We start from the raw sequence: 23536 nt of genomic DNA on the forward strand, positions 1-23536 counted from the left end.
CTCTAGAGGTTTTTTTTTCTCCCTTCCCCTCTCCCCCCCCCGCCCCCCCTCCCGCCTTTTTCTCTTCTTTTCCCTTCAATTTTATCTTATTTTTGAAGCTTCTGCCCGTTTCCCCTCGCCGGGACTCTGCCCGCCCAGATCTTAGGCCAGCGGGCTGTTAATTGTATGAGAGGGGTCTTCCTAGAGCCCCCCGCACCTCTGACAGACCCCAGTGGCCCTCGGTGAGACCATCGGGGACACTGGGACCCCCTCCCCAGGGTTTGCTGGGGTGATGTGGGGTGAGGCCGCAGTCACACAGGGGTCTGGAGGGCTGCAGCAGGGGGGTGATGGGGCAAGGTTGGCCCCTGGCTGGGGTTCAGCTGCCCCATCGCTTCTGTGGGGCAGTGGAAGGGGGGACACGCAGTGATTGGGCCATTGGGGGGGGGTGGCAGTGGGATCCCAGCTGTGGGGAGGGGGGTGTTGAGGCCTGTCCGGCGTGGGAAGTGGGGAGCAGAGGGGAGCACAGGCCATGGGGCTGCAGCAGCTCTCGCAGCAGCTGGAGAAGGGACCTTCCCTGAGGGGGGGTGTGTGGTGGGGGATCCCCTGCACCCCAACCACAGGCCCTGACCACGAGGTGCCACGCTGGTGCCAGCACAGGCAGGTGCTGTGCTGCCCAGGGGGCTGCCATGGGGCTGGTGTGGGGCTGGCACAGGGCCGGCTGGGACCCCACAGCCCCCAGGACCCCTCGATCCCCCCACTCCAGATTGACACTGCCCTTTCCCTTTGCTCCCCCCCCCCCACCATTTCCCCTCATTCCTCTCCCTTCCCGTTGCTTATTTCTCTTCCCCTGTTATTCCTTCCATCTCCACACGTACACACAGTTCTGCATCACTCCCCCCCACCATGTCCCCCCCCCCCATTTGCCCCCAGCCCCACTGATACCGGAGCCCCCGCCAGCCGCCTCCCGGGGAAGGCGAGTGGATAATAATAGTGATAAGGGTACCGCTGATGGTAATAACAATACAGTGAGAGTGCTGGGAACGGATCCCCGTGGAGCTGGGGGGGCGGGTGTGGGGGGGAGGGGGGCGTGGGAACACCTGGCAGACCCCTCTGAGAAGGGCCTGGCACTGGGCTGCAGGGATGAGCACACGCGTGTGCGTGCACAGGCACCTGTGGACACACGCAGGGGACACAGGTTGTGTGTTCAGCCTGAGGTGCCACCCCTGTGCTGCAGGTGAGGGTTGGAGGGGGGGGGGAGGTGGGGGGGCCACACGCTGCCCAGCTCTCAGCTCCATCCATCCCCCCATCCCCCCCACTCCCCAGGGTGTGCAAGGCGTGTGGGCACATCTGGGGTCTGCGCAGGACCTGGGGGGTGCCCCCTAAAAGGACCCTGCTGTAGGGTGGTACCCTCTTCCCTGGTGGGGCTTTTGGGTGGGGGGCAGCAGCTGAGGACCCCTCCCCAGGTGCAGCAGGATGGAGATGGGCTGCACTGTGTGTACCCTCCCCCCCACACACCCAGCCCCCCCAAAGCGCAGGAGCATCTTCCCGGGCAGGAGCAGGACCGGGGGCATCGCGGGGTCTCCCTGGAGAGGGTGGGGGTGCAGAACCGGCTTTAGCCCCTCCCCGACCACGGAGCCGCCCCAGGGTGCAGGCGGAGACCCGGGATCGGTGTCCCCGGGAGCCGCCCCCGCCCTCTGCCCGGTACCCAGCGCCCGGTGCCCCCCCCCAGCCCCGCGGGGGCGGCGGGCCGGGATTGGCGGGGCTCGGCGGAGGCACCGCCCGGCCCCAGCAAGTCTCCAACTTTCTTCCTGCCTCCCCTCGCCGCCGCCTCCCCGCTCCGCCCGCCCTGCCGCGCTCCCTCCATCCCGGGAGCCCCGCGGAGCCCCGCGATGCTCCGCCGCCGCCTGCCCCTGCTCGGGCCCTGGCTGCTGCTGCAGGTACGGGGGGCACCGGCCGCGCCCCGCAAAGTTGATGCTGCCGGGGGGGGGGGGGGGGGGGGGATGCAATTAGCTGGGGGGTTGCAATTAGCTGGGGGGATGCAATTACCTGGGGGGGGGTTGCAATTAGCTGGGGGGTTGCAATTACCTGGGGGGGGTTGCAATTACCTGGGGGGGGGTTGCAATTAGCTGGGGGGTTGCAATTACCTGGGGGGGGTTGCAATTAGCTGGGGGAATGCAGGATGGGGGGGGTGTTGGGGGGGCAGCGCAGTTATTGGGAGGGTGCTGGTAGAATTTCGGGGGGGGGGACTGACACACGTGCGGCTGCTGGGGAGATGTGCGGGGGGGTGGGGGGGGGTCGTGCATCCGCGCGGTGGTTCAGGCAGTCTCGGAGATAGAGGATAATTGGGGGGGGGGGTGTGCTTGTGCAATCCTGGGGAGGGGGTCGTGTAATCACGGGGGGGGGCAGTTTGCAGGGAGGTGAATGGGAGAGTTGTATGGCGGGGCGGGGGGGGGGGGAAACGGGGTAGGGATTATGGGGGGGGGGGGTGTCCGGTTCGCCCCAAGTTGGAGAGGGCGCGGGGCTGTCCCGGACTCTGCGCGGGGGGTGCGTGGCGCTCGGACACCGGGTGGAGTTGGGGGGGGGGGGGCTGGGGGAGCAGCCCCCCCGGCTGCGAGCAGGTTCCCCCCCCTCCCCACCCCCCCCCCGTTGCGGAGCGCTGAAGGCGCCGTCTGGCAGGTGCGGGGGGGGGGGGGGCAGCGAGACGCGCGAGACGGAGCCGCTCGTGAGCGTGGGGGCGGCCGCCCACGCGCGGGTCGGAGGGGGGGGGGTGTGTGAGATGTTGGGGGGGGGTGTCGGGGAGGGGGGGGTGGCCGGAGCCCTCCCGCACCGGGGATGCACCTTGTCCCGCACCCGCATCACACCTGCGGGTGGGCGCAGCGGGTACCAGCCTGCAGCTGGGGGGGGGGGGGGGGATGTCGTGTGTGTGCCCCCCCCACACCGACTGGCAGTGCTGGGGGGCGTGGGGGGGGGGGTAGATGTACCCCGAGCAGAGCTGGGGTGATGGATTTCCACCCCCCCCCGGGCTGTGCCAGGGGTGTGAACCCCGAAACCACCTGCAGAGGTGATGCCTCATTTCTGTCCCGACTGGGTGCGGGCTCAGCTCCAGCACCAGCGTGGCCTCTGCTGGGGGGCGGGGGGGGGGCACACACACCTCCCCCTGCCACCTCCATCCCCCCTCATCCCATGGGTGTACCCCTCAGCCAGGCGTGTTCACCCCAGGGCCAGGCTCGGCCTTGCTGAGTGGGGTGGGGGGGCTTCTTGCCCCTTTTCCTGACTGTGGAGCTTGAGCTGTGGCTGCAGATGCAGAGACACCCCCCCTCCCCCCCCCCCCCTCCTCGCCTGCAGAGCCCCCCCCCCATACTAAATGCTTCCCAAGGCCACTCATCCCTGTGTGGCCCCCCCACCTCTGCCACCTCCTCCCCCCCCACCCCGTCCACTGGGAACCGCTGGGTTTGGGGTCTACAGCTGCATCTGGCACCAGTATCAGTAGTGGTCATGAATGGGGAGGGGTGGAATTTGTGCCGCCCCCCCCTCAGTCCTGCCGGGGGGGCCGGGCTCATCACCCAGCAGATCTGATTTCCTGACACTCCATTTTTACTTTCTGTGTTTCATGAATAAAATCAAACGAGTCAATTCCCTCTCGGGAATTGGATGCACATCAGGGACACCCCCCCCCCCCCTTTCCCCTCCCTTCCCTTTCCCCTTCCCTCCCCTCCCCTCCCAACCCTACCCCCCCCCAGGCAAAGGCTCTTGCAACTTGTCTCTCCCTGGCACGCTCCTCTGTGCGTGTACAGAGGGAGAGATGTGTGTGTGTGTCTGCGTGTGGGGGTGGCTCTGCGTGACCCCCCCCCTCCCCGTGTCCATCTAACGCGGAGCATCTGTCGGTGCTGGAGCTGCTTCAAGACAAATGGTTTTGTTTTGATGAAATCAGGAGCAGGGCGCTGCCCCTGGCCCCCTCCCTGCCCGCACAGGCAGCTGGGGGGGGGTAAGGAGGGGGCTTCTGCCTTCTGGGGGGGGGGAGTGGGCTCATCCCAGGGCAGGGGGGTGGGTGCAGGAGGGTCCCGCCGCACGCTGGGGAATCACCCCGGGAGATGCTGGCAGGGGCAGTGAGCCCCAACCCCCCCGGGGGGGTCTGAGCGTGGGGATGGGCTGGGGGAGCGTGGGGGGGGATGTTGGGGTCTGCAAAGCTATGCACCCACCCGGGGTGGGGGGGCAGGGGAAGGGACACGGAGCTGATCCTGCCCCCTCAGCCTCTGGGCCTGCTGTGCAGAAACTTTCCTGGCCCCTCTGGGGGGGGCAGGAGGCAGCCTGACAGGCGGGGGGGGTGGGGGGGGGATCCCACCAGCATCCCCCCAGCATCCCCCCCATCTCCCCCATCCCCAGTTGCTATACTGGACCTGAGCTCCCCAGCGCATCCCACCAGGGATGTGGTGGGAATGATGGGGAAGAGGCAGATGTGGCTCCCCCCCCCGCCCCCCCCCAGCCCTGGGGATGAGCACCCGGTGTACAAACAGGCATGGTCACCCCGGGGGGGTGTTTTTCTGAGCCCCTTCCCCTGCAGGAAGGACAGACAGACCCCCCCGGGTGTCTCCCCACCGCGCTGTTTGCTGATTGTCGCTGCTGGGTGTCTGTCTCCCCGCAGGGATGGACAAGCTCCCTCGGCCCAGCGTGTGTCTGTGTGTGTCTGTGTGTCTGTCTGTGTGTGTGCAGGACCCCCCCAAGCCCCCCCCACCCCCCCCAGTCCCTCACGGCTGCTGCACTGCCCAGGCTCGGGATGCCAGGCAGGAGGGATGCTCACCCCCCAGGTGAGCTCCCGTCCTCCCCGCCTGCTCCTCTCTCTTCAGCCACTGGATTTCATCCTTTCTGGTTCTTTTTCATTAAATCGGTGGGGGGGTTGGGGCTGGAGGGGCTTTGGGTCCTGTCCACTCCCCCCCCCCATCTCAGGGGGCACTGAGGGTCCCCACAGCTTCTGGCTGCTTCCTACAGCCGCCCTTGGGCTGGAGGAGGAGCGGAGAGGAAGGACAGTTCCCCGCCAGCAATCCTGGTCCCCCCGGGGGTTGGGTGCTGGCCTGAGCCTGGTGGTCTCACCGTGACCCACACCGGGTGCTGAGCCAGGGATGGGGTGGGGGGGCAGCGTGCCAGCAGCCCTGGGGCAGGCAGGTACAACCCAGTGCAGGTACAACCGGGTGCAGGTACAACCCGGTGCAGGTACAACCCGGTGCAGCAGCGGGGCTGGAGCCAGGACACCAGGTGCCTTTCCCCACCGCCCACCAGTGCCTTTGCAGGAACGTGCCTCCCCAGCGCCGTGCCTCAGTTTCCCCTCTTGCTGGCAGGTGGGCTGGTGAGATAGCTGGTGCCTGAGCAACACCTGGAGTGTTTCTGGCAGGGTTTTCCTTCCTGGATTAACCCTTCCTGGGAAGAGCTGCCTGGCGGTGCCGGTGGCCGTGCCAGTGGGATGCTGGTGCTGTGGGACACCACCAGCCTCTGGGAAGCTCGCCCTGCTCTGCTCCCTCTCCCTTGCTGTCACCCAAGAGCTGTCACCCGTCTCCTGGGTGGCTGGCTGACAGATGGCTTTGCGCTTAGACAGATGCTGCCAGCCTTTCCGGTGCCAGGACACCCCTGTACCCCCCATCAGCGGGGAGCTTTAACCCTTTCACCCCTCACAGACCCCATTTGGGGATGGGGAGGGGCGAAGAATGGCCTTTGGGTGGTCCACAGCCCTGTCAGCTCCCATCTGGCCAGGGGGTCCCTTTGGGTGTGGAGCTGTGGGGATGCACCGGGCAGGATGGGTGCCGGGGGGGGTGGTTCCAAGTGTCCCCCTGCTCCGGGTGCCGGCGGGTCTCCGGGTGCCGGCGGGTCTCCGGCGCGGCCGGGCGCTGCGGCGGGCGCTGTGTGCTCAGCATGGCTGAGCTAATCTATCGCCAAACAAACAGGCGCTGCTGCTCCGATAGAAGGTTTCCAAGCGACTCATTTCCCTTTTTTTAATAACTCTTCCCTCTGGTGCCCTTTGCACCCCGAGCTGGGAGATTCAATAAGGCTGGAGCCTGGAGCGTGGCGCAGCCCAGCCTCCCGCTGAGGTGGTGGTGGTGGGGGAGCAGTGGCTGGGGAGGATGGGGTGGGGGGGGTGGGGGAGCACCCCTGGGTGCCCCCCAGCCAGACCCGCTCCCGTTGTGCCACCGTGCTGTTCCAGCTGGAATCCAGGGCCTGCTTTATTGCTTCCCCCCCACACTCCCCCATCCTTGTTTTTAATTACCAGTTTGCTGCTGGGGGCTGTTTTTGGGGAGGGGGGCTGGGAAGGGGTGGCCTGAGCTGGGACACAGATGCAGCCAGCGAAGCGGGTGCTCCCCTCTGCGCCAGCAGCCCGAAGCTGAGCCCCCCAGCCTCCCCGCTGCTCATCACACCTATGCCAATTAACACTCCCAGCTTAATGACTTTTGCCCCCACCACCTTCCCTGCAGCCGCAGCTCCTCCTCACACCCAAAGTCCCACCAGTGAGGTGATGCAGCTGCAAGACCCCCACAGCCGAAGCCTCCCACCAACCCCCTCCTATCCCCCCAGCACCCCCCCCTCCCTGCCCTGGCCGAGCTCCAGCATCTCTGAAGAGCTGCCTGGCTCAGGCTCAGCGCTCGGGCGCTGAAGGTAAATGGCCCAGGAAAGATGAAGCTTCCTCTCCAGCCGCTTGGATTGCTGCTAAAGAAATAATCACGTCCCTCTGCCCGTGTCCCCCCTCCCCTCGCCACCCCCCCAATCCCCCCCCCCCCGCCTTTTTTCCCTGATCACTGTTGCAAAAGGAAAGTCATTGTGGAAATGAGCACCCAGCCTGCAGAAATGATCCGCTGCGAAGCGCCCGCGGGGCCCCGCGCTCGCCCGGGCATTTATCTGCCCCTCCCCACACAAATCCCTGTCAGAGCCTGTTGCTTGGACAGGGGCTGGGTGCTGTTGGACAGGGGCTGGGTGCTGTGCAGCCCGGGTGGGATGCTGTGCGGAGGGGTGCTGTACGGCTGGGGCAGGGCAGGATGCTGTACTGAGGGATGCTGTACTGAGGGATGCTGTATGGCTGGGCAGGGTGGGATGCTGTACTGAGGGATGCTGTACTGAGGGATGCTGTATGGCTGGGCAGGGTGGGATGCTGTACTGAGGGATGCTGTACTGAGGGATGCTGTAGGGCTGGGCAGGGTGGGATGCTGTACTGAGGGATGCTGTATGGCTGGGCAGGATGCTGTACAGAGGGATGCTGTATGGCCAGGGCAGGGTGGGATGCTGTACTGAGGGATGCTGTACTGAGGGATGCTGTAGGGCTGGGCAGAGTGGGATGCTGTACTGAGGGATGCTGTATGGCTGGGCAGGATGCTGTACAGAGGGATGCTGTATGGCCAGGGCAGGGTGGGATGCTGTACTGAGGGATGCTGTAGGGCTGGGCAGGATGCTGTACAGAGGGATGCTGTATGGCCAGGGCAGGGTGGGATGCTGTACAGCTGGGGCAGGGTGGGATGCTGTACTGAGGGATGCTGTACAGCTGGAGCAGGATGCTGTACAGAGGGATGCTGTATGGCCAGAGCAGGGCAGGATGCTGTATGGTGGGATGCTGTGCAGCTGGGGCAGGGTGGGATGCTGTACTGAGGGATGCTGTACAGCCAGGGCAGGATGCTGTATAGCCGGGGCAGGGTGGGATGCTGTACGGCAGGGTGCTGTACTGAGGGATGCTGTACAGCTGATGCAGGGTGGGATGCTGTACAGTGGGATGCTGTGCAGCCAAAGCAGGGTGCTGTACTGAGGGATGCTGTACAGCTGATGCAGGGTGGGATGCTGTACAGTGGGATGCTGTGCAGCCAAAGCAGGGTGCTGTACTGAGGGATGGTGTACAGCTGGTGTGGGGTGGGATGCTGTACAGTGGATGCTGTGCTGCCGGGGCAGGGCAGAATGCAGTACAGAGGGATGCTGTGTGGCCAGGGCAGGGTGGGATGCTGTATGGAGGGATGCTGTATGGAGGGATGCTGTACAGAAGGATGCTGTACAGCTGGGGCAGGGCAGGATGCTGTATGGAGGGATGCTGTACAGAGGGATGCTGTACGGCTGGGGCAGGATGCTGTACAAAGGGATATTGTACAGCCAGGGCAGGATGCTCAGCCCAGCACCACTCCAGGCACACACACTGCCCAACCCCCGTGGGGCAGTGGGCAGAGACCCTCTCCTTCCTCCTCTGGTTCCCCCCTCACCCCTCAGCACCTCTCCTTGGCGAGCAGGGGGATGTTTTGGCGCCTGCTTGGGGCCAGGAGCCTGGGCAGGGTGGTGTGTGGAAAACGGGGCCCAATCTGGCCCCTGGGGGTCACAGGGGGGGCTCTGGGAGGATGGTGGGGTGCAAGGACCTGTCATCCCCTGCTCCTGCCATCCCCAGCGATGCCCTTGAGGGTCCCTGGGTCTCTCTGAGGGTTTTAATCAGCATCTGCTGCCGGGGGAGGGGGGGGGGAATGCGGGGGACAGCGGCATCCCTGCCACTGCTCCTCTTTTCCTTCTCCTCCTGGGGGAAAATAAATCCCAGCTGGCTCCTGGATTGTGCTGGGGGTGGGGTGGGGGTGGGGGGGCAGATGGGGGCAGCAGGGTGGGGGGCTGCAGTGCTGGAGATGGGTGGGGGGGCACAGGGTTCCCACCGAGGGGACCCATCTCTACCCATCTCTGCGGTGACCTTCGCACCGGCCCTGGCTCATTTTGGGGAGGGGTGTGGGGGGGGGGGGGGGTGGAGGTTTGGGTGGGGGTGGGAGGGGGGGCTGGAAATGCAATTTATGATCCCTCTTGATACGATCTTATAAAATTTCCCGGGCACACTGGAAATTACATTTCCATAGCTCAGGAGCAGCCAGCTCCTCGCACGCCGATACCTGCCACTTTTATGGCCACATTTATTGCAATAATAAAGTGAAACGGGGAGGCAAGGGGGGGAGTGGGTGAGCAGAGGGTGGGGGCTGCGTCTCTGAAGGCTTAGGGTCCCTCTGGTTTTGGGGAGCAAGGGGCTCAGGGGATGGTGCCACCTCTGTGCATCCCCCCTGGGGAAAGGATCGTCCTGCATAGGGATGGGGCAGGTTGAGGTTGGGGGGGGTGGGGGGGGTGAGGGAGCCCTGCCTGTGGGGAAACTGAGGCAGAGCTGCAGGGACTGAGAGGGGAGGGCAATGTGAGTCTCCTGTCTGGGTATCCCTGCCTGCTGGGGGTGCAGGAGCAACCTAGGGCCAGTCCCTGCCAGCCCTGCCTCAGTTTCCCCAGGCGCCCTCAGTGTGAGCAGCCTGTGCCTGCTCACTCCTGCCCACGGCCAGGCTCAGCTCCCCAGCTGAGGCACCCCCACACCATGGGTGTGCAGCGATGCTCTGACACAGCCCCTCTCCCCAGTGACCCCCCCCAGTCTAACACCCACTTTCAACCCCAGGGTGGGCTCCATCCCACTCTGGGGTGGGGTGGGGGTGGGGGGGGGGGAGCACCAGCACTGTGCACCCTGGCTGAGCCGGATTCCATCTCCTGGGAGCCCATCACCCCCATCCCTCCCACCACCCCCCTGCCCCTTTGCCGCCGGGCTCTGCCCACCCCCCCGCACCCCCCGCTCCCCCTTCCCGCTCCGTTTATCTCCTCATTTTCTCACTCATTCCCTTTTCTTCCTTGAGCCCAGTGAGTCACACAAGCCCCGAATCCTTTGCCTGGTGCCGTCTCCTCCCTTCTATTATATTTTTTCCTTTGCTCTTAACAGCACTTTTCTTTATCCACCCGTGTTGGGGGGGGGGTGAGAGGCTGGGGAGGGGGGGGGATATAGAGGGGGGTGCTGTACATCTTTCCCTGCACACACACCCCCCCCCCCCCACCTTTCCTTCCCAGCCACCTCCCAGCTCCTGTCTCCCCGTGAAGCCCTTAAAAGTAATAAATAAATAAACCAACGTTCTGAGAGGAGAAAAGGCAGGAAACGAGTGACAGGGAAAAGGAACCGAACCGAAGGGAAGGAGGAGGAGGAGGAGGAGGAGGAGGAGGAGGAGGAGGGGAGGGGGGGGGGAAGAAAAAAAAGTCCTACTCGGGCTATGAAATATTTATTAGCCAGCGCGTGCCGAGCCCGTTAATAAAGCCACAGCATTTGCATATTCCTCCTGTCTGTGAGCAGCGAGGTGTCTGTTTGGGGGGTGAAGGTGGCTCTGGGAAGCCAACAGCTCCCAGCCCTGTGCTGGTTGTACCCCCCCCCACACGTGATGCCTCTGGTGTGGGTGGGAGGAGGACCCACCCCCCCGTGTGGGTCCCGTGGGTGGGTGACCTGCTGATGGATTGGGCTTTGGGGAGGGGGTTGGGGTTGTACCCGTGTTGAGGATGTGCTGGGGGCTGGGGGCATCCCACCCGCCTGGGAGAAGCGAAGGGGCTCTGGGTGGTCACACCGCGCTCCATGGAGGGGTTTGTCCGTCTGTCCTGCTGATGCCACGTGTGGCCCTGCACGAGCACAACCCCACTGGGCTCGGTCCAGCTCCTGCTCGATCCCTGGGTGCCTGGGATGGGTCCTGCGCCCTGGAGCATGACAACCCCTTCTCCTCATCACATCCCTCCCACACGGGGTGAGTGGGGCTGGGTGGGGGGCTGCACGGAGAGGGAGTGACCCCAGGGTGGGGGGGGTATGTGTTGAGGAAGGGATGGATGGGGCATGTGTGGGGTGGGGGCAGCTGTGGAGGAGCTGCTGCCTGGCCAGACGTGGGGCAGGGTGCTGTGTGCTCAGGGAGGGTGCTGGATGTGCCGATGGGGGGTCTCTGAGCAGGGCCTGCTCCCCCCACACCCCAGTGCCCAGGGCTGGGCACCAGAGCATCCTTGAGCTGGGAGCTGGTGGGATGTGGGGGTGGCAGCTGACTGAGGGGAGGCAGGGATGGAGGGGGCTCAGCCTTTCTTTCCACACCCCACTCCAGCACCCCCTGTCCATCCCTGGGCCCCCCCCTGCCCACCAGCCTGTCCCACAGCCCTGTCCTTTTGCCCTTGAGTCCTGACCACCAGCAGAGCAGCATCCCAGGGCGGGGATGGGCGGCCAGGCCGGCTCTGGCTTCACCCCTTAGTTCTGCATCCCTGGGGGCTGCACCCTGGACCCACCCCCAGTGTCCCCAGCAGCGCTCTGACCCCTTGGCCCAGCACCAAGGAGCCACCACCAGCTAATGAAGCTCCCAGATTTACCTCCCTGGGACCTTCCTCAGCCGCCTGCCCCCCGCCAGCCCCATCACACGCGTGTGCGTGTGCACTGGGGGGTGTGCAGGACACCCCGAGGCCACCCCAGCGTGCACCCACTGGCACCCATGGGTGTCCCCCCCTCCCCCCACACACACAGAGAGGAGAGCCCACACAGGGATGGATGGATGGATGGATGGATGGATGGATGGATGGATGGATGGATGGATGCTCAGAGGTGCCGCCCCGCAGCGCCCACCGCCGCCCCGCGTCACCGCGTCACCGCGTCGCCCTGCCACCGCATTAGCACCCGCGCAGCGCCCGGGAGATAAATGGGAGCTGTCAGAGGCACCTTGTTTGCTGCTAACCTTTGGAAATGCCACACCGCCCCGGGCTGCGCCGCGCCAGGGGGAGCAGCCCACGGGGATTGTCGCTCACCACCTCCAATTAATCTCCTCGCGCTAACGAAGGCGGCGGGGTGACAGGGGAGAGGCCGGTGTGACCCTGTGCCCGTAGGGAGAGATGGAGACCCCCCCCCCCCAGCCCATACGCAGATTGGGACTCTTGCCTCGGTGGGGGGGGGGACAGGCTGGCTGTAGGGATGGGGTGGGGGGCTTGGGGCAGGGGGGCCAGGCTGGCTGTAGGGATGCGGGTGGGGGGGTTGGGGGGGCCAGGCTGGCTGTAGGGATGGGGATTGGGGGCTGGAGGGGCCAGGCTGGCTGTAGGGATGGGGATGGGGGGGCTGGGGGGGCAGGCTGGCTGTAGGGATACGGGTGGGGGGCTGGAGGGCCCAGGCTGGCTGTAGGGATGCGGGTGGGGGGCTGGGAGTCCAGGCTGGCTGTAGAAATGGGGTGGGGGGCTGGGAGTCCAGGCTGGTTGTAGGGATGGGGTGGGGGGCTGGGAGTCCAGGCTGGCTGTAGGGATGGGGATGAGGGGCTGGGGGGGGGCCAGGCTGGCTGTAGGGATGGGGTGGGGGGTTGGGTGAGGAGGGGGTGTCATGGCTGTGCTGGTCCTGGTGTAGGCAGGGGCTGCGTGGCCTGGGGGGGGTTGTAGCCCATCAGTTGTGGTCTTGGGGTGCCGGGAGCTCGTGGCAGCCCACACTGGGAGCCGTGGTCCAGCTGCCCCCCCCCAGTGCTGCTCCACTCCCCTCTGCCAAGGTGACCGCGGGGTCCCCGGGGAGCAGCTGACGGCGCTTGGCCCCCGCTGGCAAATGGGATGTGAGCGGCCATCAGCGCCGGGCCTGACAAGCCAAATTGATGGCGGCACCCGCGGCCTTCGCAGTCCCTGCGCAGCCACCCCCGGCCCCCGCCCAGTCCCTGCCGGGGGGGGTGGTGGGTGTGTGTGGGGGGATACGAGGACCGGGGAGCGTGCAAGGGGTGTGCAAGGGGCCGTGGAGCAGTGCACCAGGCAGACACGTGTGCACGGAGCGTGGCAGCCAGTGCTTGGCACGCGGCAGAGGCCGGCACAGCTCTGGCTCCCCTCTGGTGTGGCTGGAGAGGGAAGATGGGGGACACGGTGGGGTGGCCTGTGCAGGGCCAGGCGATGCTGGGACACCCCCCCTGCGCCTGTGGAGTGTGTGTGGGAGGGTGGGGCACACCCTGAGCACCCCCAAGCAGGAGCATTAATATTTAGCACGAGGCATGAGCAGGACCTGCCCGGAATGCCGACAGCGCCGGCACAGTGCCGAGCGTCACCTTGGCTCTCCCATGGCATGCTGTGGTGCTGCACCCCAAAACCCAGGGGGGGAACCATCCTTCTGGGGCTCTAGGTAGAGAGGGTCCCCCCCACACACACCTCCCCACGCTGCCCACGGCCCCCGGCTGCGCTTGTGCTGCAATCGATAACCCCGGCTGCATCCGCAGGCGCTGCCCTGCTCTGCAATTCCCTTTCATCCCCCCTGCTCCCCGGCGCTGCCCGGGCCCGGTCGGTGTCCCCCCAGCCCTCGCCAGCCCCATCATCCTGCACAAACCTGGGCTGGGGACAAGGGGCTGGTGTCAGTGCTTCCTCCCTGCTGTGCCCCCTCCCCTCCCGCCACCCTGTCTCCATCGTGTCCCCAGCCCCATCGTGCCCCCAGCCCCATCGCATCCTCCTCAGGGGGTGATGGAAGGCAGGGGGGGTGTGAATAGGAAAGGGAAACTGAGGCAGGGGGAGGAGGGCCTCGCTGACTCACGTAGCACTGTTGGGGTGGGGGGACCAGCCGTCCTGGCGCTCAGCCCTCCCTGCGATGGAAAAGCCAGCACGGAGCTGAGAATCCTCCAGAAACCCTTCCCAGGCTGGCGGGGGCTCGGGTGGTGTGTGCGCCGAGTGCCTCCACGGGCTGCAGCATCCCCATCCCCTCTCCGGGGGTACAAGTGGGGTTTGGGGGAGGAGGAGGCGGGGGGGGTTGTTTGTCCTTGTGTGGTGGCGAGGGACCCCCACTGCCTCCCCACGTGGGACACGGGGGGGGGGGTGGTTCCACAGCCATGAATATGTACGAGCGGGATGCAGGATGGAGCGTGGAAGGGGAGCAGCGGCCTCATTAGGGGGGTCACCATCCCACCCCTCTCCTGGCTGGAGCGGGGTGCTGAGGGGGGATTTGGGGGGGGTGCCCTTCTCCCCCTCCCCCATTTCTCTCTCCACCTCGGTCCTGCCGCGCTCGCTCCGGCTGGCGAAGGCGCCCGGCTTTGAAGCTGCCTTGAAATATAGATAAGGGCGAAGGCAGCAGCCGCGCTCAGAGCAGGGTTGGGGAGGGAGCTGGGGGACAGCCAGCCCTGAGCGGGGGGCTGCAGGGATGCTCAGCCACAGCCTCGTGCTGCACAACCCCCCCTGTGTGCCCCCCACCCTTTTCCAGGCTGGGCTGAAACCCACCTCCCCACCCCCCCCCCAAATCCTGCCCACAGCCTCAGGGATGGGCAGCTCTGCCCACATAGGGCAGTTGGGGGGGGCAGGGATAGAGCCTGGGGGTGCTGCAGCATCATCTGGGGTGTCTGGCCCTGACGTGCCCCCACCCCAGGGCTGCTCCATCCCTGGTACCCAGTAGAGACTGGGCCCTGCATGCTGACCTGCCTGGCCATGGAGGAGGGGGCCTGGGGGGGGGTGTGTGTCCCCCAACGTGCTCTGAGGGTCCTGACAGTGCTGCAGGGTGGCTGGTGGCAGGATGAGACCCAGCAATGGAGGCAGGAGCCATCCCCAGCTCCTCCTGCCCTGCCTCCAGCCCCAGCAGCCCCGGTGCAGCACCAAGCCGTGCCTCAGTTTCCCACAGGGACACAGCCCCCTCCCGTGCTCCCCCCTGGGCCCTTCCAGCTGGCACCTCTGCTTGACACCCGCCTTCCCCGCACCCCCCTCCCCGCATCCCCCCCAGGAAACAGGTCGTCCAGAGCAAAACCTGCCAGAGCAGCCGAGCACCTGCCAGCTCCTGGGTGACAGTGATTGACGAGGCCGGGGCTGACGGAGCAGCATCCTGCGTGCCGGGAGCAGCTGGCAGGGCAGCCGAGGGCACGCTGGGCACCGGGGTGCAGAGCCAGGAGCAGCCAAGCTGAGGGATGGGGAGGCAGGGGGGGGCCAGGCGGTCTCAAGCAAGGGAAGGAGGGACGTGGGACACGTCAGAGATGGGGTCCCAGGGTGGACGAGGCGCCAGCTGGCTCTGCTCACCGATGCCGAGCGGCGCGACGCGGGTCAGGCAGAGCGATGGCTGTGGGGAGCCGCAGGGTGGGACACTGCGGTCCCATCCCAGGGGTGCCTGGTGGGAGGAGGGTCCCAACCCCCTCGGTGTGGTGATGAGGGTGACACCTCAGCGCTGGCTGCATCTCCAGAGGGTCCCAGTGTGCCGGTGCCTGGCACCGCCTTAACCAGGCTTGCAGGTTGCCCAGGGTGGAGAGAGCAGCCGGTCTCTGTCACGGCTCCCTGCCTCGACTTACCCCACCAGGAGGGTCTGCCCTCCCCAGCCCAGCACAGCCCTTGCCAAGGCCTCCTGGCTCTGTGGGAGGGGGCTGAGGGGGGGTCCCCATACAGATGCATTCCCTCCCTCTCTGATGCCCACCTTCTCCAGCTTCTGCTACAAGCTCCTTTCCCTCACCAGAACGCAGAGCAAGGGGGGGGTCCCCGCTCACCCCTCCCGTGCCCCCCCACACACAATGCACCCCGGTGCAATTATCCTGGCGGGAGGAGCGGCCTGGCAGGGGGCTCTGTCATTTCAGCTGCTGATCAGAGGCTGTGGGTAATGCAATTAGGCTGCCCTGGCAGGCAGCGTGGGGCTCCGAGGCCTCCCCCCGCTCTGTAACACGCCGCTGCCCCCCCCCCCCCAGTCTCCCCTGTATTTTAATAGGCTGCGGAGGGGTAGGTGGGCAGGAGTCATCTGCATCCCCCTTCATCCCATCGCAGGGATGCTGAGGGTGCAGCCCTGGCTCTCGGGGTCTGGAGGGCGGTTGGGGGGTGTCATGGGTGGGATGCGGTTCTAGAGGGTGGGGGGGGCATGGCGAGCGGGGGGGGGTGTGGGGGTGTGGCTGTGGCAGAGGTGCAGTGGGGATGGGTGGGAGGAGGGTGCGTGAGGGGCAGGAGCAGGAGGATGAGCTCGTGCAGCCTCTGCCCTCTCTTCCCCCAGACGGTGTGTGCCGGGGGCCACATCGCCAAAACCTTGGGGTACCTGGAGCTGGGCACCTCCGACCTCCTCAAGGATGTCCCCTACGGCACCCTGAAGCCCCCAGCGCTCGACCCCAGGCGGCTGATCCCAGCCGAGCCCCCCCGGGGCGCGGGGACACCTTCGGGTGCCTCGTGGAGCCCTTGGGACTGGCAGAAGAACCGGACGGCCGGGGAGGTGCCGAGCTCCCGCGCCCGCCGCAAGCCCACCCTCAAATCCGGCCGCACCAAGAAGATCTTCGGCTGGGGCGACTTCTACTTCAACATCAAGACCCTCAAGTTCAGCCTCCTGGTGACGGGGAAGATCGTGGACCACATCAACGGCACCTTCAGCGTCTACTTCCGACACAACTCCTCCAGCCTGGGCAACGTCTCGGTCAGCATCGTGCCCCCGTCCAAAGCGGTGGGGTTCGAGGTGCTGGTCCCAGCACCCCCTCCCTTACCCCGCCCGCCCCCAGAACAGAGCACCCTGCCCGAGGGGCGTCCAGCCAAGGCCCTCAACTGCCACGTGGAGTATGAGAAGACCAACCGGGCGCGGAAGAACAAGCCCTGCCTGTACGACCCCTCCAAGGTGTGCTTCACCGAGCACACCCAGAGCCACGCCGCCTGGCTCTGCGCCAAGCCCTTCAAGGTCATCTGCATCTTCATCTCCTTCCTCAGCATCGACTACAAGCTGGTCCAGAAGGTCTGTCCCGACTACAACTTCCAGCACGACAACCCCTACTTTGGCTGACGGCCGCGGGATGGGGCGATGGGTGCTGGTGGTTGGGTGGGGGGCAGGGGGTCCCTGCACCCCGGTGCTGGCTGCGTGGTGCCCCCCGCCATCGCTCCTGCATCCGTCATCGCTGCGGCACCACTGTGGGATGGGGAGCGGGGTGGAGAGGGGCTGGGGTTGGATGGTGTGGGGGGGGTGGGGGGTCCTGGGCAGGCACTGGGGGTCCTGGCCCTGTCACACAGCCATGCTCCATCCCTGCGGCAGGGTAGGGGGTGTGGGGGTGAGTGGGGGGGTACAGCCCCGTGCAATGGCATCGGCCAGGCGTGTGTTGTAGCAGGGGGGTGGGAGGGGGGATAACACTGCACCCCGTGCCTTGGGGGGGGGGGGGCGCGGGTGCCTTGCGGCGGCCACGGGGGATATTCCACGCCAGCACGAGGGCACCTGCCCAGGTATTTTGGAGCCACCCCCCAAAAGATCCCCCTCCCCCGGTTGTAGCAGCTTTGGGGCACCACCCCAAGCTCCGGATACCCCACGGGGAGGACCCTGCCCAGACCACCCCCCTCTCCATCCCCTCCCCATCCCCGGCTGCTGCCGCCACCGCGCCGGGAAGAAGTGCCGCGCCGGGGGCACCCTGTCCCCGGGCTGGGGGGGCGGGGAAAGGGGGTCCCGTCCCCCCCGGCTCTGGGCAGGGGCTTCTTCGTATTTTTTTAAGAAAATTAAAATGGAAAAAAAGTAGAAAATAAAAACCCTTTGGGGAAGCCCCGGACGGGGGAGCGGTGCCGTGTGCTGCGGGACGGGGGTGCGGGGGGGTGCGGGGCGAGGGATGGGGTGCGGCGCTGCCGGGGTATCCCCGGCTTGAGGCGGGGGGGGAGGGATGAAGGGGGGGATGAAGGGGGCTGGACCTCCAGTTTCCCGTCGGGCCCCGCGGTACCGGCGGCCCCGTGGCTCCGCCCCCCCAGCAGCGCTCGCGCGGCGTCGGCGGGACCGGGACGGGGCGGGGCCGGGACCGGGACCGGGGCCGGGACCCGGCCGGGACCCGCCTGGAGCGCGGACCGCGATGTGGCCGCTCCGCCTGGGCAGGGTGAGTCTCGGGGCTGGACGGGCCGGTACCCGGCGGGGGGGGGGGGGTTGCCGGTACCCGGGTGCCCGCAGAGGGCCCCGCGTTACCGGAGGAAGGAGCCCGGTGCCCGGGGGACCCCCCAGTGCTCGCAGCGCGTCCCGGTGCCCGCAGCGCATCCCGGAGCCGGGGGGACACCGGGTACCCGCGGGGGGTCCCGGTGCCGGAGGCGGGGGGGGGTCGCTCCCCGCGTACCCATCGCTCGCCCCGCGCCCGCCCCCCGCCCCCCCCCCCAGCGCCGCTCTGCAGCCGGGGGGGTGCAGCCGGGTTCGGGCAACGGTGCCCGGGCCAGACCTTCCCCCCCGCATCCCCCACCGGGGCTGGGCACCGGCACCCCCCCCCCCTCATGCACACACCGCTGCCCCCCGGCCCGACCCCCCCCCAGCGCGGACTTTGCGTCCGTCCCAAAGTCCCCGCGCCGGGGCACCCACCCCCCCACCGCCGGCCTTGGCCCCTGCCCGGGACCGCGTCCCGCGGGTGATGCAATGGGGCGGCCGCGGTTACATCACCCGCGCCCGGGCACCGCCGGCTGGGGGAAGCTGGGGGGGGGGGGGGGGGGTGGTTTGGGGCCCCTTCTGTGCCCCCCGGGCTGAAGGGAGCAGTGGGGACACCGGGGAGAGGGCACCCCCCTCCCCATCACCATACACAGCGGGGGGTGGGTGCCTGTGGGTCCGTCCCGTCTGCACCCACAGGGACACACGCGTGTGCGGCTCTGGCACGCACGTGCTCAGCACCCGCCAGGGGTGGGGGTGGGGGTTTGGGTTTGGGTGGTGGTCTGCCTGCTCTTAGCAGGGGTGGGATGCTCCTCCCCCGGGACACCTTGAGGAGGGAAGGGGCCCGTCCACCTTGAGGGTCCCCAGGGTCCCCGTGCGCCTTGGGAGTCCCCAGGGTCCCCGTGTTCCTTAGAGATCCCCAGGGTCCCTGTGTGCCTTGGGGGTCCCCATGCGCCTTGGGGTCCCCACATGCCCCCTCCAGGGCTTGGAGATGGGACACCAGGGTCTTGCTCCTGGGACTGTCACCTGCCATCCCAGGGGCTCTTTGGGGGTCCCTGGCTGTGCGGGGTGGCCGCCCATCAGCCCCCCTCTTCCTGCGCAGGCCCTGCAGCGCTGCGGGGCCCAGGTGGCCGCCGGCACCCGCCGGGCACAGCATGGCACCCCCGCGGTGGCTCCCACCGGGCCCGTGCCAGGCTGGACAGGGCAGGAGAGCCTGGCTGAGAGCGACCCTGAGATGTGGACCTTGGTCCAGAAGGAGAAGGATCGGCAGTGCCGGGGGCTGGAGCTCATCGCCTCTGAGGTGGGGCTTGGGACAGGGGGTGGTGAGGGTCCTGGGGGACCCCTGCTCAAGGGGGGAGCTTTGCTGCCCCGTCTCTGACCCCCCTTTCCCCCCCAGAATTTCTGCAGCCGGGCAGCACTGGAAGCTCTGGGCTCCTGCCTCAACAACAAGTACTCAGAGGGGTACCCCGGCAAGAGGTAAAGAGGGGGAGCAGGGTCTGGGGTGTGGGAGGGGACCGGGGGCATCGGGGGGGCCTCCCCCAGCCAGCATTTGGCTAAGGGGAGCCCTGGGGAAGGCTGTCCTCTGCGCTGAGGTCCCCTGTGGGGCAGGGTGGGAGGAAGACCCCCCCGCCCCATCCCATCACCCCCTCCCCTCTCCTCCCGCAGGTACTATGGTGGAGCTGAGGTGGTGGATCAGATAGAGCTGCTGTGCGAGCAGCGGGCGCTGGAGGCCTTCGACCTGGACCCTGCGCGCTGGGGTGTCAACGTGCAGCCCTACTCGGGGTCTCCAGCCAACTTCGCAGCCTACACGGCCCTGCTGCAGCCCCACGACCGCCTCATGGGGCTGGACCTGCCGGATGGGGGACAGTACGTGGTGGGGCAGGGGGGGTGGCGGGGGGCTTGCTGCCTCCTGAGGGTCCTGGCCTCATCCTGCACCCCTGCTTCCCCGCAGCCTCACGCACGGGTACATGTCGGACGTGAAGCGCATCTCAGCAACATCCATCTTCTTCGAGTCGATGCCCTACAAACTGGACGTGAGCTGAGGAAGGAGGGGAGGGGGTTGCTGGGAGGGAATTGGGGAGGGGGTCTGCTGGCTGGGCTGCTGATCGTGGTGGTACCCCTGGGGTGCCTGAGCTGCACCGTACCCCCTCTCTGCACCCCCTTCCCCGAGTCCCCATCGCATCCCAGTGCCTGGGCTCAGCCGAGCGTGCGTGGGGAGCTGCGTGCACAAGCCGTCTGTCTGTCTGTCTGCAAGCCGTCTGTCCGTCTGTCCTCACAGCCAGCCACCGGGCTGATCGACTACGACCAGCTGGAGGTGACAGCGCGGCTCTTCCGCCCTCGGCTCGTCATCGCCGGCACCAGCGCGTACGCCCGCCTGATCGACTACGCTCGCATGAAGAAGGTATGGGCACGGCGGGCTGTGCCACGCGCGTGTGCCACACGTGGGCGCGGGGGCAGCGTGTGAGACCGGCCGTCACACCGTGCCCCGCCTGCCCAGGTGTGCGAGGAGGTGAAGGCCTACCTGCTGGCGGACATGGCGCACATCAGCGGGCTGGTGGCGGCCAAGGCCATCCCGTCACCCTTCGAGCACGCGGACCTGGTCACCAGCACCACGCACAAGACCCTGCGCGGAGCCAGGTGAGGGATCCCAGGGGGGATGCTGCGGTGGTGATGCAATGATGCTGTGATGATGTGGGGCACTGTGATGATGCGGGATGCCATGGGGATGATGCAATGATGCTGTGATGATGTGGGGCGCTGTGATGATGTGGGATGCCGTGGGGATGATGCAATGATGCTGTGATGATGTGGGGTGCTGTGATGATGTGGGGTGCTGTGATGATGCTGTGATGATGTGGGATGCCGTGGGGATGATGCAATGATGCTGTGATGATGTGGGGTGCTGTGATGATGTGGGGTGCTGTGATGATGCTGTGATGATGTGGGATGCTGTGGTGATGATGCAATGATGCTGTGATGATGCGGGGTGCCACAATGATGATGCAATGATGCGAGGTGCTGCAGTGATGATGCAATGATGCAGGATGCGACGGTGATGCAGGATGCTGCAGTGATGATACAATGATATGGGATGCCGCGGTGATGATGTGATGATGCTGTGATAATGCGGGATGCCGCAGTGATGATGCAATGATGCAGGGTGCCGCAGTGATGATGCAATGACGCAGGATGCGATGGTGATGCAGGATGCCGTGGTGATGATGTGATGGCGCTGTGATGATGTGGGGTGCTGAGATGATGCGATGGTGCTGTGATGATGTGGGGTGCTGAGATGATGCGGGATGCTGTGGTGATGATGCGGGGAGGGGATGCATGGAGCAGAGGTCATGCCACTGTGGCGTGGTGCAGGGGTCTGAGCCCTCTCCACGGGCGATGGTGGGCAGGAGCAGTGGTGCCATCTCTCTCTCCCTCTCTCTCTCTCTCTCTCTCTGTCACTGCCAGGTCGGGGCTGATCTTCTACCGCAAGGGCGTGCGCTCGGTGGACAAGAAGACGGGCAAGGAGACGCTCTACGACCTGGAGGACAGGATCAACTTCGCCGTCTTCCCCTCCCTGCAAGGGGGACCCCACAACCACGCCATCGCCGCCGTGGCCGTGGCCCTCAAACAGGTCTGTGCCCGTGGCACGAGGCTGGGGAGGGGTGTGGGGTGGGGGGTGACCCACACCCTGTGCTGACGTGGTCTCCCTGCTCCAGGCCAGCTCGCCAGTGTTCCGTCAGTACTGCCAGCAGGTGCTGAAGAACGCCAAAGCCATGGCACAGGCGCTGCTGCAGCGGGGGTACACCCTGGTGTCAGGTATGGTGTGTGTCCCCCACACCCCTGGCTTTTGGGGACAAGGACTGGGGGGATATGAGGCTGTCGTGGGGTGTGAGCGGTGCTGCTCGGTCTTGGTGGGGAGCGTGGGGTGGATAATGGGGGGCAGTGGGGAGGAGATAGTGGGGGGAATAATGGGGGGCAGTGGGGCAGGTAATGGGGGATAGTGTGGGAGGGATAATGGGGGACAGTGTGGGGGGAATAATGGGGAATAGTGGGGGGGGATAATGGGGGCAGTGTGGGGGGGATAATGGGGGGGCAGTGGGGGGGAATAATGGGGAATGGGGGGGGATAATGGGGGATAGTGTGTGGGAATAATGAGGGGCACTGTGGGGGGGATAATGGGGGGCAGGAGAGGAAGGGGGACGGGAGGCAGGGGGGTTGCGCTTGGGTGAGGGACCCCTCACCCCCTGCTCTTCCCTCCCCAGGGGGCACCGACAACCACCTGGTGCTGGTGGACCTGCGGCCCAAGGGCATCGACGGCGCCCGCGCCGAGCGCGTGCTGGAGCTCGTCTCCATCACCGCCAACAAGAACACGTGCCCAGGGGACAAGAGTGCGCTCACCCCGGGGGGGCTGCGCCTGGGTGAGGGGCCTGCTTTGGGCAGGGGGGGGCTTCCTGCCTCACCTCCATCCAACCCCTTCCCTTGGGTGGGGGTCCCCAAGCTTTCACACACACCCCCCACACACCCTATTTTGCTCCCTTCCACGTGGGAAATTGGGGCACAGGACCCTGTGGGGTAGCACCTTGGGGAACCCCTTGGTGCTGTTGGCAGCTGCAGAGGGTGCTCCCCCTCCCCGCCCTCCCCAGCAGCCCCCAGCCCTGATGCCCCCATCCCGCAGGTGCCCCCGCGCTGACGTCCCGCCACTTCCGCGAGGAGGATTTCCGGAAGGTCGTGGAGTTCATCGACGAGGGCATCGCGCTGGGGCTGGCCGTCAAGAGCAAAACCAGTGCGTGAGGGGAGACCCCAGACCCCCCTCCCGGGTGTCCCAGTTCCCCCCTGTTTCCAGGTCTCCCAGTTCCCCCCCTTCCTGGGTGTCCCAGTCCTCCTGTTTCTGGGTCTCCCAGCACCCCCCTCCCTTCCTGGGTGTTTCAGTTCCTCCTTTCTGGGTCTCCCAGCCCCCCCCTTTCCGGGTGTCCCAGCCCCCCCACCCCCGTTCCTGGGCGTCTCAGTTCCTCCTTTCTGGGTCTCCCAGCCCCTCCCCTTTCCTGGGTGTCCCGGCTCCCCCCTTCCAGGGTCTCCCAGACCCCCCCTTTCCCAGGTGTCCCAGCCCCCCTTTCTGGGTGTCCCAGTTCCCCCCTTCCTGGGCGTCTCAGCCCCTCCTTTCCCAGATCTCCCAGCCTGCCCCCTTCCTGGGTGTCCCAACCTCCCCCTTCCTGGGCATCTCAGCCCCTCCTTTCCAGGGTGTCCCGGCTCCCCCCTTTCTGGGGTGTCCTAGGTTTCCCCCCCCTTTCCTGGGTGTCCCAGCCCCTCCTTCCCAGGTGCCACTCAGCATCTCCCCCATCCAGCCATGGGGACTACCCCCCCACCCCAAGCTTCTGCCCACCTTTCCAGGGCAGGGAAGGGGCTGCTCTAACGTGTGCCCCCCCCCTTTGTGTGTGTCCCCCGCTTTGTGTGTGTCCCCCCACCCCAGACAAGCTCCAGGAGTTCAAGACCTTCTTGCTGCAGGACGCGGAGACGCAGCGGCGCGTGGCCGACCTGCGCCAGCGCGTGGAGACCTTCGCTCGTGCCTTCCCCATGCCCGGCTTCACCGACCACTGAGCTGGGGAGGGGGGGGCTGCCCCCCCTCCTGCCGGGCTGGGATCACCCTGGGGGGAGGTTTAACCACCACCCCACCTCCCCCCCACCCCTCTTTCTGCATTCCCTGCTCCCCTTTGTCCCCCACCCACCAGCACCTTTGGGATTGGGAGTGGGGGGCAGCCCACCCCCATCCTGCTCTCAGTGTTAGGGTACAGAGACCCCCCCCCGCAGCCCCTGGTGGGGGGGGGAGGGACCAGTCCTTGCTCCAGCCTCGTCCCCTCTGGCCAAGTCTTGCACTTTTCTACAGGGGGGGCGGGGGGGGGGTTGCTAAATAAAAGTGGGGGCAGAGCCTGTGCAGAGGTGTGTGGATGCTGAGCTGGGAGG

At 66.6% G+C, this 23536-nt stretch overlaps 2 protein-coding genes across 2 annotated transcripts; both read left to right on the forward strand.

The window, feature by feature from the left end:
• Positions 1-1868: 1868 nt before the first annotated feature.
• NXPH4 (neurexophilin 4) lies at positions 1869-16494 on the forward strand (the record flags this gene model as incomplete). The annotated part of the gene is made up of 2 exons (XM_084277131.1): positions 1869-1916; positions 15722-16494. The coding sequence occupies 2 exons, from the start codon at positions 1869-1871 to the stop codon at positions 16487-16489; spliced, it is 816 nt and encodes a 271-aa protein (XP_084133257.1). The 3' UTR covers positions 16490-16494.
• A 930-nt stretch (positions 16495-17424) lies between these two features.
• SHMT2 (serine hydroxymethyltransferase 2) lies at positions 17425-23501 on the forward strand. The gene is made up of 12 exons (XM_084277122.1): positions 17425-17552; positions 18684-18881; positions 18978-19057; positions 19247-19447; positions 19533-19614; positions 19860-19982; positions 20079-20218; positions 21044-21209; positions 21295-21394; positions 21841-21996; positions 22254-22361; positions 23046-23501. Exons 1-12 carry the CDS (start codon positions 17529-17531, stop codon positions 23171-23173), a joined length of 1506 nt encoding a protein of 501 aa, XP_084133248.1. The 5' UTR covers positions 17425-17528; the 3' UTR covers positions 23174-23501.
• Positions 23502-23536: the final 35 nt, after the last annotated feature.

Source organism: Gallinula chloropus, assembly GCF_964237585.1.
Source record: "Gallinula chloropus genome assembly, chromosome: 31".
NCBI lineage: Eukaryota > Metazoa > Chordata > Aves > Gruiformes > Rallidae > Gallinula > Gallinula chloropus.